General features: G+C 39.6%; 1 protein-coding gene across 13 annotated transcripts in view; it reads left to right on the forward strand.

The window, feature by feature from the left end:
* Positions 1-17,081, forward strand: part of Enpp6 (ectonucleotide pyrophosphatase/phosphodiesterase 6) — a 251,160-nt gene that overhangs the window by 133,059 nt on the left and 101,020 nt on the right. For all 13 annotated transcript variants that reach the window (XM_033765423.1, XM_033765421.1, XM_033765422.1 and 10 more), the window contains one exon: positions 16,117-16,296. In XM_033765423.1, the coding sequence (XP_033621314.1) occupies positions 16,140-16,296 (157 nt within the window). In that variant the 5' untranslated portion in view covers positions 16,117-16,139. The remainder of the gene's footprint in view (positions 1-16,116; positions 16,297-17,081) is intronic.

Consider the following 17,081-nt stretch of genomic DNA (forward strand, 5'->3'; position numbering starts at 1 on the left):
TTTTTTTTTTTGTTTTTTTTTGTATAGGGGATCGAACTCAGGACCTTGCACTTGTGAGGCAGGCAGCAGCACCACTGAGCTAAATCCCAGGCCCAGTTGTTAGCATTTTTAAGGCAAATTGTGTGAGATTTACAACAAGGGAGTGGGCCTTGGAGACTGGAGCAGAATCAGAGTGCTAAGGACTGGTGCACAGCTGGGGCACAGCACCTTGGTCCTAAGTGGTTGTCATTGACCTCTCAACTGGCAGGGCACAGCCCAAGTGCTGTGAGCTCAGAAGGAAGATGCCACCACAGCCAGAAAAGGTCACTGTTTTGTGACTCCTGCAGGTAGATAAACCCAGGACAAGATAGATGAAACAAGCGACAGAATCCAGCACCTTCACTTGGAGGCGAGAGTAGACTCTGGTGGCTCTGCCCAACAGAAGCACAAGAAGGACCTGAGGGTGAAGGGTGAGCAGAACTGAAGGCTTCACCCTGCCCCTTGCCCTCCTCATCCTCCCTCTCTGCTGCTCCCTTCCTCCTGTCTTCCTTGCCCCTGGTACATCCAGGGTTTGTGTTTCCAGGGCACAGGTCTGCATACTCGGTTTGTTTCTTTCCATCTTAACCACCAAAAAGAATTGATTTTCCCAGCATAAAGGACACAGAATCAGGGCTGGGCTGGGATTTCTGTCCCTTGCTCCATTAAAAAATTTCCATAATGGAGAATCTTTAAGCTGAGTCTAAAAATTCAGCCCGAATCCTGGAAGGATCGTTACTCTCTGGCCAGGGTTGGGTGCCCTCTCTGGCTCAGTTTGGGATGGATATCCGCCTTTATCCCCTTCTCCATAGCGGGAAAAGTCTGCCCAATCTCCCCGGTGGGTGGAGCGCTGAGTGGAAGAGGAATTTCTCAGAGGAGCAGTAATTGCTTCTAGAAGGACAAAGGGGTACTGTAATTTAAATGTTCACTGCAGTGACGATTACAAATTGGGATTAAAAAATCATCGGTCTTAACAGAAAGAGAAATGAAGACCAGGAAGGGGAAAAGGGCTGGGCTCAAGGCTAATAAATACCAAATAAGAAGCAAATATCCTAAAAAATGAAAATGAAACAAAACAGGAGGATGGGATGGGAGTGGAGCAGGAGAATGAGAACGTGGGATACAGGATACACAACGCAGTGACATCTGGATAATGCCACGGGGCCTTCTCAAGTGCAGTTGTTGAATTTATTGCAGTGACTAAGAGCGACCACCCTGGTGCGTGTGGCTGGCTGACAGCCTGGCTCTACCTGGGTCTATATTCATGGCATTTTTCACGTCTTCACAAGCAGCTTGAAGAATCCTATGAATCTTGTGGCATCTTCAAATCAGAAGCTGCCACACAAAGATGATACACAGGTTTGGTGCCCTGCGCGCTTTCAGGATCCTGGCAGAGGCTGCGAGTTGGAGATTTTCCTAAGAGCCAGTAGAGGGCAGTGGCAGGCCAGGCATTTCGTAAGTGAAAGGCGGGTGCTCTCTCAGTCGTCCAGAGGCCTGTGCCCGGTCAATTTCTTCGGAGTGTATCATGATCTCTTGTGATCCTTCAAGCTTCCCTAGTCATGAACAAAGCAGATATATGGTATTGCGTCTTTTATTTTCCTCCAAGGGGATTTGAGAGTTTGCCTTCGAAGATGCTGTGTAAACACCATGTGAGAAATAATCTGCCTAACCTCATGAAAAGCCATTAAAAAACGCATACTCTTTAATATTTTTGTCATTAAAAGGAGATGTAGTATCCATTCACCCAAGGTCTACAATTCCCCCAGGCACCGCACTAAGGGTTTACCTACCTGAAATCATTCTACTCTGCCAGGATGTGTAATAGCCATTTTTCAAATGAAGAAACTGGGCTGGGTGTATAGTTTAACTCAGGAGCACCTCACTGCCAAGTGTGGGGCCCTAGATTCCATCCCCAGCTCCGGCACAAAGGGGGAAAATCCCTCTCAAATGAGGAAGCCTAGGTTCACTAAAGCTTAGTGAATTGTGTGAGGTCCCACAGCTAGTGAGTGGCAGGGACAGGATTCAAACTTCCGTTAGTTGGGCTCCAAACTGTGTTCTGCTAGGCTACATGCTTCTCTTAAATCCTGAATTCCTCGCCTTCACATTCTACCTGATGTTTCTATTTTTAACTTAAAAGGCTTCCCTTTGCTAGTTGCGTCTATTGCTTGAACTGGACAATTACCAATACATTTTAAAAAATGCTTCTCACACCTAGCAAAGTGACAAATTGCTCGTTTGAGTTACTCTTTCATCTGTGAGAGAAAAATTATCTCTTGGCATATTTTATATATGCTAAAAGCACCCAAGGAAAATGATCCACACAAATCATTAAGCATAGAGCTGTGCTCATGCCCAGCATCTGTGTTTATAACCTGATCACTAATGATCATCAATTTGGAAATATAAACTGGCTGCAGTGATGACCTTAGCTGTGATAATGTTAACTCTCAAGCCTTAGGAGGCTGGTCTCATTTCTTCACGGTCACTTCTGGCCCAAGCTGTGACCTCAGGCCATCATCATACCTACCTTACAGTTTCTAGCAGTGGCAAACAAAACTAACTATATTGATAAAAATGAGTCTTCTTTTTAAAAAAGTAGGATACAGCAAACACTGCATGCTTACATTAAATAATTAACAAGCAAATAGACTTTTGCTTGTGAAGAAGACACAATAAAAGTTCCCCAGATTTATCCTTCTAACCAGAAGAACCACACAAACAGCCCAAAATATCTGAAAAATGCTTCCTCCTATGTGTCAGGTTGAAAGCCTCAAGTTTCATGAGGAATTTGGCAGACAGAAATAGCCCAAGACCCATCACTGTCCTGGTGATGCCAACCTTGATAAAGAAGCACAAGAAGAAAATACTCAGTCTCACAGTGAGATTTTAGGATGTTTAAAAGTAAATTAAAACAACACTGAGATCCAATCTTACTCCAGAAAGAATGGCCAGCGACAAGAAATCAAACAACAACCAATGCTGAGGCTGTGGTGGAGGTCTGGGTGGAGAAGGACACTTTCTGTACTGTGGGTGGGAATGTAAACTAGTACAACCACTGTGGAAATCAGTATGGAGATTCCTCAAAGGACTCAAACTAAAAATTCTGTTTGACCCAGCCATTCTCCTTCTAGGTACCTTCTCAAAAGAGTTAGACATCACATTAAATTGATAACATACCTACCCATGTTTACAGCAGCATGATTCTTAATAGCTAAATCTTGGAAATGGCTTATACGTCCATCAACAGACGAATGGATAGAGAAAATTTGCTATTTACCCATAATGGAATACTACTCTGCCATAAACAAAGATAAACTTGAATCATTTGTGGTACCAGACCATAATGTTATGTACACTGAATTAGATGTACAAGATTGAATATTGCATGGTGTCTCTTATGTGAGAAACCCAAATTGTTAATAATAACCAAAATAAAAGCAGATAATAAGGAGTATGGGAGGTAGATCTTTCTCAAAGGGTAAGGGGATCGAGAGACAGAGGGGAGGGAGAGAAGGGAAAGGGTATTTGAAAAGGAATTAAGATGTGTTACGTACACGTATCCCCTCTACACAAGGACTGTAAACATTAGATATTGCAAACAAAAGAAAAAAAAGGAAAGGGATCAAGAGATGGTTGGAGGAGGGAGGGAAGGGAAAGAGGGATTTAAAGGAAAAAATTTGAGATATATTATGTACATGTACTGAGGAATGTACACATTATGTACTACAATTATGTACTAATAAAAAAGATAAAGAAAAATGATCGATAACATTAAAAGTAAACAAATGCTATGGTCTGCATGTTTATGTCCCTATCCCCCATGTAAGTCTTTACCTCCAAGGTGATGGTTTTAAGAGCCTTTGGGATTAGGTCATGAGGGTGGGTGAAGGGCACCTCAAGTCAGATCTCTTCCTCTTCTAATGGCTGCGGTCAGAATGAGAAGCCTGTCTCCTGAGGAAGCAGGCCTTCACCAGGCAGGGCATCGCCTGCCCTTTGGTTTCAACTCCAGCCTTCTCAAGTTTGAGTATGAAGTATTTGTGGATTATAAACCAAAACAAAGGAATTTTTAAAATGTTTCTTCACTTGCTTGTTTCTGAAAAATTAAGTTTGGTTCATTGGTTGATCCCTCCAGATTGGGCCATTGAAGTTAACTGTTAGTTCCTACTTTTAGCAGTTGGTCTCATCATTGTCTATCAGTTCCTCGTGTTAATTGTCCAGTAATAATATGGTGTTTAAACTGTTTTGTTAGACATTAGCCATTGCCCATCCTTGACTCTACATCAATTGAAAAGCTTGACTGGAGAATATGGCTTGTATCCAAGCCCTCACTATGTCTTTTGTTTACCGAGTTAAACTCTGAGGTCCCACTACTGCCCTTGTTCAAGTCTTCAGACATCCTTCTGCCTTTGGTGTGAGAAAGAAGGACCCCTCCACCTGCAGGCAGGCAGTATGTGATCTCTGCTATTCACCAGCTCCATTAGTATGAGGATCGCAGCCAAACTCATGTTCCTGGGGCAGAGGAGCTCACTCAGCAGATGGGAAGATGTATACTTTACCATAGCAAAACCAGCTCCAATAATGAGGATCGCAGCCAAACTCATGTTCCTGGGGCAGAGGAGCTCACTCAGCAGATGGGAAGATGTATACTTTACCATAGCAAGAGGATAGAGATGCTTCAGGAGAGAGGTTTTGACTGAATTTCATATATAGAAGTAGGAGTGCTCAAAATAAGAATATCTCCCTTTAGGAATCTACCATCCTTTGAAAAGTCCCTAAAGAACTCGAAAACAATCTTTTTTTCCATGCAATGATTAATTCAGCTGTTTTCCAACTTTGCACAGAGGTGATGATGGAGTAAGTTGTCTGGACACTTCTTTGAGCTTTGATTAAAAAGTATTTTCTAAAAGTAAAAGCATTTAAAATCCGAACTCCAAAGTGTATATTTTTATCCTCACATAAGGAAATACTTTTTTCTTTCATGATATCCTAGTTGTTATGGATTTGCACCAAGTTAGTGGGCACTATAAAAAATAAATATAAGAGTACATTTTTGAGTTCAGTAACCTCAAAACTATGAGAACGGATGTCACTAATAAAAAAAAAATCTCACTTTAAACATTTTGGGGCTATTTTTGTTGCAGTCCCTACACTTCACACTGTAATCAAAGCCTGTTATCTCAGTCTTGCAATATTTGTGACTCAAACTCTAATCGGGACTGTGTCTGGCACATACATCAATAGTTGCTTTTAAAGATGTGCAAATTGTGATTTTTTTCTTTCAACCTAATCTTGCATATTTCACTTGAAACCACTTCTTTAACCTATCTGAATCTGTCTGTGAATAAATTAAGAAAATGAAATGTATTTCTCAACAGAGGTGATTTGCAAAGCAAATTTCCATTTGTAAATTAGATAGTTTGAGCAATGGATTGTTAATCCCTTCATGTCTCTTGGGTGGTTATTCAAAAGTTCACTAATCTAAGGAGTGTCTAACTAATCCTTAAACTCTCCAAATCCTCAAGGAAAAGTAGTGAGAGGAGTCTAGTAGTCTGAAAGTCTGTGTTATTTAACATGCTTAAGCTTCCTGGCTCTGAATCTGATATATAAAGATACTCCTTGGAGCCATGTCCTTTGAAGCAATGTATATACATTCAATATCTAAAATGCAACCATTAACCTGAGACCCTGGATATCAGGATATTTGCAGCCTCTCTTTTTACAGCTGGATTCTTTCCAAGGGAGAGAAAACTAGGATTACCATGTCCTTTGTTAGAATCCTTCTGACAGTATTCTCTCCTTTAGGGATATTTAAGATAATACTGTTTGTGATAGTTGAATGCAGGAGATAAGAGTATGCCTGGTGTTGCAGAGATCTGGGCACCTCCATGGAGTCCTTTTGGCTGAGGGTCTCAGAGTCAGGCCTGACTCATGAGGCCATTGTTATTATAATGACCAGGGCCTGTGAATGTGTGACCTGAACATGTGGTGGTGCCCACAGGGTACAAATAGTGAATCAGAGAGATGCAACTTTGTACTGGGGCTCTGCCTTCTCTCTAGCCACTCAGCCATTCTGAGCCTTAGTTTGCCCACATGCAAAATGAAGAAGATACTGTCTATGTCCTAGAGTTATGTTGAAGACTATCACTGAAGACTGAATCCACCCCGCCACGCCAAGTCCAATTCAAGACAAGATTGCCCGGGGACAGTGTTTCCTGAGTAGGCTCATCCCTGGGATCTTACCACCTGGCCTGACGTTTCCCCTGAATTCATCCTGTCTGGGAAGGTGAAGGTGTTATGGATTACAGAATAGCATGCACAGCAGCCATAGCTTCTGCCCTTTTATTGAGAGCATATTCAGTGCTGGAAATTATCCAGATGGGAGATTTTAGTTACTTTCTTGTTGCTGGGACAAAATACCTGACACCTACAAGTTAAAGGAGGAAAAGTTTGACTTAGCTCAGAGTTTGTAGAGGTTTCAGTCCATAGGGCATGACAAAGGGGCATGGCAGAGGAGAAACAGTCCATAGTAGGGTAGGCAAGAGGCAACAGCAGCAGCAGCAAGCCTCCCTTTCCCTCTTTACTCCTTTCAGGATGTAATCCTATTGGTTGGTGCCACTCACATCCAGGTGGGCCTTCTTTCTTTGATAAATCCATTCAGCCGTACCTAGAGCCACACTAATTCAATCAGTGGACTCATCCAGATATTGTGCACCCATAATCCATATTCACACACCCCAGATCCAGCCACCTCCAAAAGCACCACCTATAAGTACATGAGGTTGATGTAACATCTATACACAAGTCATAATAGGGGATATGTTCCAAGACCACCATTGGATACTTATAACCACTGATAATATTAAACCATTTGAATAATGTTTTTTTCATATATTCCTATGATAAAGTTTAACTTATAGATTCTTAAGTTTAACTTGTAAAAGTGACAATAATAACTAATAATGAAATATAATCGTTAAAACGATAAAATAAAAATTACTCAAATCTGGTCTCTCTCAAAATACCTTATTTACTCTACTTATTGTTCTACTTGTGATGATGTGAAATGATACAATTCTTACATAATGAGACGAAGGGGGGGGCACATGATGCAAGCCCTGTGATGTGGCATCTTCACTCCCCTCCAGGCCATGTGAGCTGTGCGAGAAAGACTCAGGCCCCAGCTTCATGTCAGAGAACATGAATTATTCCTTATCCAATGTGTCCGTGCTGTTTATACCGCCCACCTGTTAGGATTTAGTAGCATCTTGTTATCACAGTGCTTGCGTAAAGAATGGCATGCAACTTGAAACGTATTTACTTTTAGACTTTTCTATTAATATTGTCAGACCACAGCTGATCAAGAGTAACTGAAAGTGGGAAGAGTGACAACTCGGATAAAGGCAGACAAATGCATTGAGAGACAACTCATATACTGTGGAACATAATAGTTAGGAGGAGGGACTCTGGGCTCAGGCCTTCTGAGTTGGAATCCTGGCTCCACTACAGGCCTGGTGTGAGACTGGTGTAAGGCAGCTACTTTCTCTGGGCCTCAGTTACTTTATTTATAAAAGGAGGAGGGGCTAACAGTAGTACTTTCCTCCCAGGTTATTTTAAGAACTAAATGATATATTGCTATAATAAAGTATCACAAATTGAGTGGCTTAAAACAGCAGAAGTTTATTCTCAGCGTTTTGGAGGTAAAAAATCTAGAAATCCAAATGTCACCAAGGCCATGCCCCCTTTGAAGGGTCCAGGGATGATTCCCCCCCTTGATCCTTCCAGCGTTTGGTTTTCCAAGGCGTTCTTAGGTTATAGATGACTATCTTCTCCTGGTGGCTCTTCACATCTTTTGACCCTGTGTGTTTTTATTGTTGTGTTCAAATTGCCCCTTTGTATAAGAACACCAGTCATTAGATTAGAGATGACTCAAATGACCTCCTTTTGACATTTGTAAGAATTTAATTTTCAAATAAGATCATATTCTGGGATGCTGGGTTTAAGAGTTTAGGGCTGGGAATTTAGCTCAGTGGTTCTGCAGCCTGCCTTGCAAGTGTAAGGTACAGAGTTCTGTCCCTGGTATTAATAATAATAATAATAATAATAATAATAATAATAAAATAAAAGATTTGAACACATGTATTAAATTCAAACCATAATGGGTGTACTTAGAACAAAATTTGAAACCCAGTAAGCATTACACGTCAATAACCTTCCTTCTTTCCTTCCTTCCTATCTACTTTCCTGCCTGCCTGCCTGCCTTTCTCCTTCTTATAATACTAGAATTGAACTCAGGGCCTCATGTAGACTAGGCAAAGATACTTTGGGATATCTTTAATTCTCCAGCCCTATTTTAAATACTTTCTGCAATCTAACCAAGGTAGTATTAATATTCTCATTTTGGAGACATAAAAAATGAGGCATTGAGAAGTTAAGAGTAGTCCCATTTTTCACAGAGAGAGTGGGAATCCCCTACCCAAACTGCTCTGTCTGACTGCACACCTTCTACCTCCTGACCGTAGCCACTGTCTCTTAGATACGGACTGACTGTCCACAGCCAGGATCCCTATGGCTGTCATGCATGATTCAAAAGGCATGTTTGCAGTAGGTGGACCCAGAGGCTGACCTTTAACTCTGGACAAGGAATTCACCTGAGTGTTGCATCTAGGCAAAAGCATTTGTGTTTTAAAAGAATTATTCCCAAGATTCTTACTAGTAGTTCGTAACCTGTATTTACATCATCACATTTTAACTAAATTTATAATCCTAAAATATCACCTCATTTTTCCCTTTCTGACCAGCTGTTTTTGATATCTGATGGTCACAGGCATAGTAATCTAATGGAAACACTCAGAGACCTCAAAAAAAAAAGTGAATGGTTTTTAGAACTTAAAGAGTAATATTTCTCTGAAAGTGATTATACACTAGGAAGCAAAAGACTTCTTCATTCAGTCCCATTTGGCACAAGGATGTTTCTGTCAATGATGGGTTGCATGAGTGATCCTGGTTCCATAAGATTACATCACCTGGAGATGTCATAGCTGACTTCATGAGTAGAAGTACACTCTGCGATATTTACACAATGATGCAACTATTTAGCAATGCATTTCTCAGACATAGTTCTGTCATTAATTGATGCATGACTATAATGAAGAAATTTCTCATTGGCTGTAAGATCTGATTGTTTACTGATATAATCACCTATGCAGTTGTTTGTCTGCATATATGATTAGAGACATAAATAAAATGGCAAAAAAATGCAGAGTTTTCTTGAGATCAGCATATGTTTATATTTCAGAGTAGAAACATAACCACTAAATCTATTATTGTCATGAAAGTGAAGCTTAAGGTACATTATAAGACACGAAGTCAAGGTTGAGATCACCTTATTCTTTGCTCTTTCACCCCACTCACCACATGTGACTGTTGTGGCCTGGGTCAAATATTCAATCCTTTTACACCTAATATACATAAAATGCAGAGTTACTTCTGTAACCCCTAAAAGTACAGGTGAAAAATTAGACTAGGAGGCCGCCCATTTCTGCGATATATATGGTACCATGAGATCTCTCAAGTCCAAGTTCAGGGCACATTCAGCTCACCTGCTTTCTGATATTTAGTTAAGGCTTCCTACCCAAGTGACCAATGTGATTTTTGGAAAAATCCTTGTCTTACGATTTTCCTCGGCCATCATGCTGGTTATTCTCTGACTATGCCTCCCCCCACTTCTGAAGCTTTCCTAAGGCCTCAGAAGAAAGATCTTGATTGATAGAGGAGTGAGAGGTGGAAATATCCATTTCCTGCTATCCACATCCCTACCCTTGCTCTGCAACCCAATAGTGATAAAACGGCATGGCACAAAAACAGATATATGGATAAATGGAACAGAGCAGAGGATCTAGAAGCATCCACAGACACACTCAGCTATTTGATCTTCGACAAAGGGGCCAAAAGCATATGTTGGAAGAAAGATAGCCCATTCAACAAGTGGTGCTGGGAAAACTGGTAATCTGTGTGCAGAAGATTTAAACTAGGTCCATATATCTCTCTCCATTTACTAAATTAAAGTCAAAATATATCAAAGATCTAAACATTAAAACAGAAATATTAAACCTACTGGAACATAAAATAGGTAAAATACTGGAAGACATAGGTGTAAGAAAGGATTTTCTAAACAGAGCCATAATTGGACAGGAAACAACAGCAACAATCAACAAGGGGGATTATGTCAGACCAAAAGAGTCAATTAGTAGAGTGAAGATAACCTACAGAATGGGAAAAATTTTCCCAGCTACTCCTCAGACATAGGACTAATATCTAGAATATATAAAGAGCTCCAAAAAAAAATTACACCACCTAAAATTAAAGATCCAGTCAAGAAATGAGCAAGAGAAACAAACAGACACTTCATAGAGAAAAAAGTACAAATGGTCAACAAATATATGAAAAAAATGTTTAACTTCGCTGGCCATTAGAGAAATGCAAATTAAAACAACACTAAGTGTCTATCTTACCCCAGAAAGAATGGTAAGCATTAAGAAATCAAAAAAATAACAATTCTGGCTTGGCTGTGGTGAAAGAGAAACTATGCTATATTGTTGGTTGGAATGTAAACTATTACAATTACGAAAATCAGTATGGAGATTTCTCCAAGAACTAAAACGAGAAATTCCTTATAACCTAGGTATCCGTTTTCTAAATATCTTCTCTAAAGAGTTTAAGATACCATACTATAGCGATACATGCATGCCAGTGTTTATAGCAGCACAATTCATAACAGCAAAATCCTGGAAGCAGGCTGTATACCCATCAACAGATGACTGGATAAGGAAAATGCTGTATCTATTTATAATGGACTACTATTCAGCTATAAAGAGGAACAAATTGGAGACATTTCTAGGAAAAGGGATGTGCCTGGGAGATATAATGTTCAGTGAAACAAACCGAACACAAAGTTGAATATCATATGGTATCTCTTATTGGAGCAAGGTAAAGTTTAAATAGAGAAAAAATAAAGGAAGGCTAGAACAAGACAAGGGGATGGATCTCTTACAGATGGAAAGGAGTTCAGGGGGCCACGGGTAAGGGGTAAGGGGAGGGATGAGAAAATAAGTAGAGTGAAGATATGCCAGGTACAGGATCCTAATAACCTCAAAGAATGTGGACATTATATGCTATAAACATGAACTAAGATTTCAAATATCAACAAGAACGAAAAGAGGGAAGGGGAAATTGGAAGAGGAGAATGGGGAGGGGATTAAACAATGAAACAAGCTGTATTATGTACATGTGCCAGCTCCCTAAGATGATTATAAAATGCAAGTACCGCAAATATGTACTAATAATTTTTTAAAAGAATGATATAGAAGTGGAAAGGGATAAAGCCACATGCAGAAGAGTTTAAAGCAAGGGGTGTTGTCACTTTACCACAATGTGCTGTTGAGAACCAGTCTACTCACAGGAGAACTGACCCTCTTCCATGAGGCAGCATTGGCCCGTTTATCAGATGGAGCCCCGTGACCCTGTTGACTTCCACTAGGGCCCATCTCTTAATGGTTGTGCCACCTCCACGCCTGCACACTGGGACCACACTTCCTACACGTGAAGTGCTGGTGGGCACACTGTGTCACAGCGATGAGAAAATTGGTTGTGACAAAAAGGATGAGGATATCCCAGAGGAAGCAATACCAACAAAAGACTTCACTTTACAGGAACTCTTCAAGTTATGTCATGGCATTGAATGCACAAAGGATAAAATTTTGGAAGCTAATCTAAGCTTGGATTCACCAATGCATAATAAAAATGTTCATTTGTATTGTGTTATACTATAGAAGAAGAAAGCAAACACTGTTCAAGCCATTTTTTTGCTAAGTTTTTAACTCAGAAATAAAATGCTAATTCTGAGTGTTTGAAATTACAATATACTAGTACTTCATTGTTTCATTATGTGCCTTCATTTTTCTATATACTAGTTGTATCAGACAGTAAGAAAAATTTTAATATTTTGACCACAGTTTTTTGAGACAAGGTTTCACTATATAGTTGAGGCTCACCTTGAACTCACTTTGTAGTTCAGGTTGAACTCACAGCCATCCTTTCTGCCTCAGCCTCCCAAGTGCTGTGATTATAGGTGTGTGCCACCATACTCAGCTTTGACTACATTTTTTTAAACTGCATTTTTTATGGTCATTTTCCCCACTCATTATTAGGATAGTTTTGCATGGTTTCAGCTTGCATGGGCATTTTTATGGTCTCACACTCCATGCAAAGGGAATACTGTGCATTTATATACTTTACAATAGCTATTATCATGACAACTGCTCACATAAGGAAGTGGAGACTTTAGAGGATCTAAGCTATTTGTCCAAGATTATGCATTTAGCAAATAGAAGCGCTTGTGTTTGAACCTGTACAATCTGACTCTGAGACCTATCCACCTCACCATGATGCCATATTGTTTCCCATAGAAGGCCATAAGCCAATCTAAGGTGGAAACTGTATCTTGTTATCTTTATATGCCTAGCAGGTACATATTATGTGATAAATGTATTGCATTAGCACTTTTTGTGTTATAATAAAAAATACCTGAGTCTGAGTAACCTATAAAATAAGGCGGTTTATTTGGCTCTTGACTCTGAAGATTGGAAGGCCCAAACATATGGTACCAGCAATCTGGAAACACCCCATCCACCACTTCTGTCTACATCATAACATAGCTGAGAAGCAGAAGGGAAAAGGGCCATATATGAAAGAGGACAAGAACATGGGCTGGCCATACTTTACAATAACCTGCTTTCTTGAGAACTAACTTGTCCTGTGAATGCTACATTATTCCCTTCCAAGGGTGGAGTGTCTTTGGCTGAATCCCCTCCCACTAAGCCTGACTTCTTAAAGATTTTACCACCTCCCAACACCCCCACACTGGAGACCAAGGTTTGAGCACATAAATATTTGGGGACTTTACCCTATCCAAACCATAGCAGGCATATTGAGTAAGTTTTACAAAAACAGTGCACGAAGTAAAGGAAAACACAAGATGTGAAGGCCAGCCATTATTGTAAATACATAATGTGGTGCAGAGTTGTTCATCCTTGCTAAGAAACTTCTAAAGAGGTCACTAATTGCATCAGAACACAACTGAATAAGACTGAAGGAAATAAAAAAAAGAAAATGTCATATTCCTTTTCATTTGTATAGTAGTTCTACAAGGGGAGCTATTCCATGAACTTCCTCAGAGACAGTGAAGCACCCAATGTTAGAGCCCCACAGAGCTCTCCTCTGGTTCTCATCCCTAAATAATACCTGAGATTGTGCTGCCTGAAGAAGTCAGGAAAGTTTCTACCAAAACCTTGAGCAAAAGTCCAAATAACCAAACTGTAGCAAAGCTCTGTTTTGAAAGTGCAAACCAGAGAAAAGTCAAGAAGATTTGCAGATGGATAAAAATAGAGATGGGTCGGGCAGGAATATGGAGATGAGCACTCGTGGGCTGCAGAAGGGAGAACACTGTGTTTTGTTTTGTTCCGTTCTATTCTTTCAGCCACCACTTTTACCCAGGCAATAAAAATGAAAGAGCAAAAGAGAGAGGATACCTAAGGAAATCAGCTTGAATAAGAGCAAGCTTAGACTGTAACACACAGGCTGGAAGTCTTATTATATTCATGGAAGGAAGGTCAGATCAGCCAGGAAAGAAGATTTCGGGGTAGAAGAGAGGAAAAGCATATGTCCTCCTGCTGGCTTCCAGAAAGGCAGCTCTTCCAGAACAAAGGAACACCCCTGGGGACTGGTATAACATCTACAATTCAGCCTTTGAGGAATGCACCCTTCCTGTTTCAACTCAAGGCCAATCCACCAAAAGAACCAACTTTCTGAATAGGAGTTTGAGATGACCTTCTTGTTGAAGGGCGCCCTCTCGTAGAATTTCTCTAGGAAAATGTTTTTTCTGTTGTCCTGACTCTGTCTTTGTCTGTCTGGTATCTATCTCTGACTCTCTCTGTCTCTGTTGTCTGTGTATTTTTACTTTGAGAGCAGAGAGTCAAGAAGGTTAAGAGTTTGGACACTTTGGGGTTCAAATGCTGAATATGAGAAGGGAAAGAGAGGAGGGAAAATGTGCCAAAGGATACTTTGTGGTCTGGGAGATATGTAAGTCCTTTAGCAATTATTTTTGTTTGCTTCCTGCTTCTTTAAATGGAGTATTTTCTGAAAAGTATATCACACGAGGCCCCAGCTCATGTTTGGGGTTCACTCATTTCATCTAATATGGTCCAAACAGTTCAAATTTGAAGGCAGAGATCTTACCTATTGGGCATCTATTACCTATTATTCCCCTGTCTGACATCCCTATTTTTTCTAGTCTTTTATTGATGATTAATTTCAGGGCTCTGTTTGGTCGCTGGCCTAGTAGTATCTTTTACACTGAATTACAATTTTGTGTTGTTTTCCGTTTCTCTGCTCATCTGCTCCAGGCAAGATGCTCTCTCTGCACTTGGGAGGGTGATAGTGACCACACACTGGGAAAAACCGAAGGGAAGACATTGTCCCAATGGATATTGTCACGAACATCTTTCCTTGTGAAAGGTTAAACAAGCATCATTAGGATAATACACGTTTTTTGATATGGAAGGAATTATTTTGAATAAAGGGAAAATTGAGAAATTTTACTCATACGAAGGCTCTTGAAGTTTCATATATAAAATTAAATAATATATTTGAATCAATAAGAAGTATGCCCTTACTTAATGAGCTAAATGGTGCATACCGGGAGTCATCTCCAGGAACATAGTAGGTGAGGATGGTCACGATTCTCCAGTTGCACTTGAAACCTGGTCTCTTCCTAGCCTCAACCCTAGGAAACCTGTTTCTTGCATAAAACCATCAGTTGAGTATTGAATTACAAAGCACTTGTGGATGGGGACCATTTATTCCTATTTCAATCTCTCTACCTGTCACAGTGTATATAATACATATGACTGCACATATCTGAGCATTTAATAAATGTGAGTTGAAATTCAGTATTTTATTTTATTAATCCATGTATAAAGCTTCAGTCAAAATAAAAAAGATCCTACAGCTTTGGGTAAATGCCATTGTGTCTAGATTTTTTGGGTTTTAAACTCAAAGCATGGTTTGTGGAATGCCTTGCTTTCTGCAATGAAACAAGTTTTTTTTTTCCTTATGTTATTTCTGGTGTCCAAATTTTCAAATTTTTATTTTATGGTTTCTCTTTGTTTTTGTTTAAAAATAAAGTGTTGGCAAGGGGGAAACGAAGAAACAAAACAGCAAACAAACAAACAAACAAAACTACTTTGATTAAGCATAGTTAGGGAGTTCGGTGAAGATTGTCTCATGCTGGTGCCAAGTGATGCTCACTAAAATTGCAGTAATTTTTGATGCACTTGCCAATGTTTGTGTTATTTTTACTTTAAAGATGTAACAGATTGCTCCAAAATAAATAATTTAAGCCTAATATTTCAAAAGAGTCCAAGCACTTGCATCTTTCACTTCTGGCTTCTCTTCTGGGGCTGAGCTGTACCTAAAGGAACCAACCCTTGTTTCTATATAACACTCCATTTGGAGGGTTGTTTTCTGGCTTTGTTTTTCAAAGTGGAATCTATTTTGTTCATCATTCTGTTCCAAATGTCACAGATTGCATCATTGTTCAGCACTGAAGAAATACCTCCTTTAACTCTAGGAGGAAGCAAATAAACATAAGATGAGCTTGTGGGAGGAGGGCTTGGAAGAGATACAGAGAGACTTCTGCGTAAGATTATACCCAAAGTCCCACAGAAATCTATGATTACTATACTGATTTGTATTTAGATATCAAGCCATGAACAAACAGCCAGACTCCACACACAACATCCTCATTACAACTTAAAACAACTTACATGTGCCAGGCTGGCTTCTCTGAATGTGACCTTATCTTCAGTCAATTAATGGATATCTCTTCAGACTGTTTATCAGTCTAGGAAAGAAGAAAGATCTATAATTTTAAAATCAAAAGAAAATCCTGATGATGTTCTATACTTCCAACATAAGTATGGATTGCTTTTATATTCACAAGAAAACCCACAATGATCTGACAGTTTTGTATTCTCATTAATGCAGGACGCCATTGTGAAGTCCATCAGATGATTGGCAACTACATGTGGGATCCCAACACTAATACGTCATTTGATATTGGTGTCAACAGAGATAGCCTGATGCCTCTCTGGTGGAATGGATCAGAGCCTCTGTGGATCACTCTGACCAAGGCCAAAAGGAAAGTCTACATGTATTATTGGCCAGGTGAGTGTGTTGACTTTCAGTACCCTCCAGTCTTCTATATGTAAAATACCATAGAGTCTTCGAGGGAAAGCAACACAGAGCTCTTGTTCAAAGGCCATGCTGTGATTTCAAAAGTGGGATCCTGACTTAAGAAAAGTCTTAAATGTCTTAAATTTTTGTTTTGATCTCACTAATATACCAGACATGATGTCATTCCCTGTTTGCCTTGACTTGGTAATACTGGTGCTATATATCATGTTTTTTATGTGAAAAGTTTAGATAAATAGCAGACATCAATTACAATATGCTTGTTGACTTTTACAAAATAATTTGGGTATACTGCTCATATGGATATTGGAGCTTCCCTACAATATTGAAAAGAGAATTTAAAGACTTCATAACTTTTTGATCATGCATTAAATTAAGACTCTTTTGTGTCAAGACTCCTCTTGTATACCCTATCATCAAGAAATGAGATTATTTTACTTACTGCACTGAGGGAAATAGTAGTGCAAGCTTCCTTGGTTACTGTGAGAAGTCATTGGGATGCTTGTATCCTAGTAGTTAGTATCTTTCACTAAGGATGAGAGAATTCAAAGGTAACAAAATAATCAATTTACTATGATGGAATTCATTTATTCAGTAGGTGGTAGACAACTTTACTTTTCCATTCACATGGCCAAAAGCACTTTTCTCCTAAATCTTACTGTTGTAAAACTGATGGGTGCCATTATGGACAAAGCTATCAAGGAATACCGAAAAGAAATGAGAAAATAAGTGAACAGCAGCCTGGTAGGATGTGGAAA

This window comes from Fukomys damarensis, unplaced genomic scaffold (genome assembly GCF_012274545.1).
Source record: "Fukomys damarensis isolate Sample0158 unplaced genomic scaffold, DMR_v1.0_HiC HiC_scaffold_18, whole genome shotgun sequence".
NCBI lineage: Eukaryota > Metazoa > Chordata > Mammalia > Rodentia > Bathyergidae > Fukomys > Fukomys damarensis.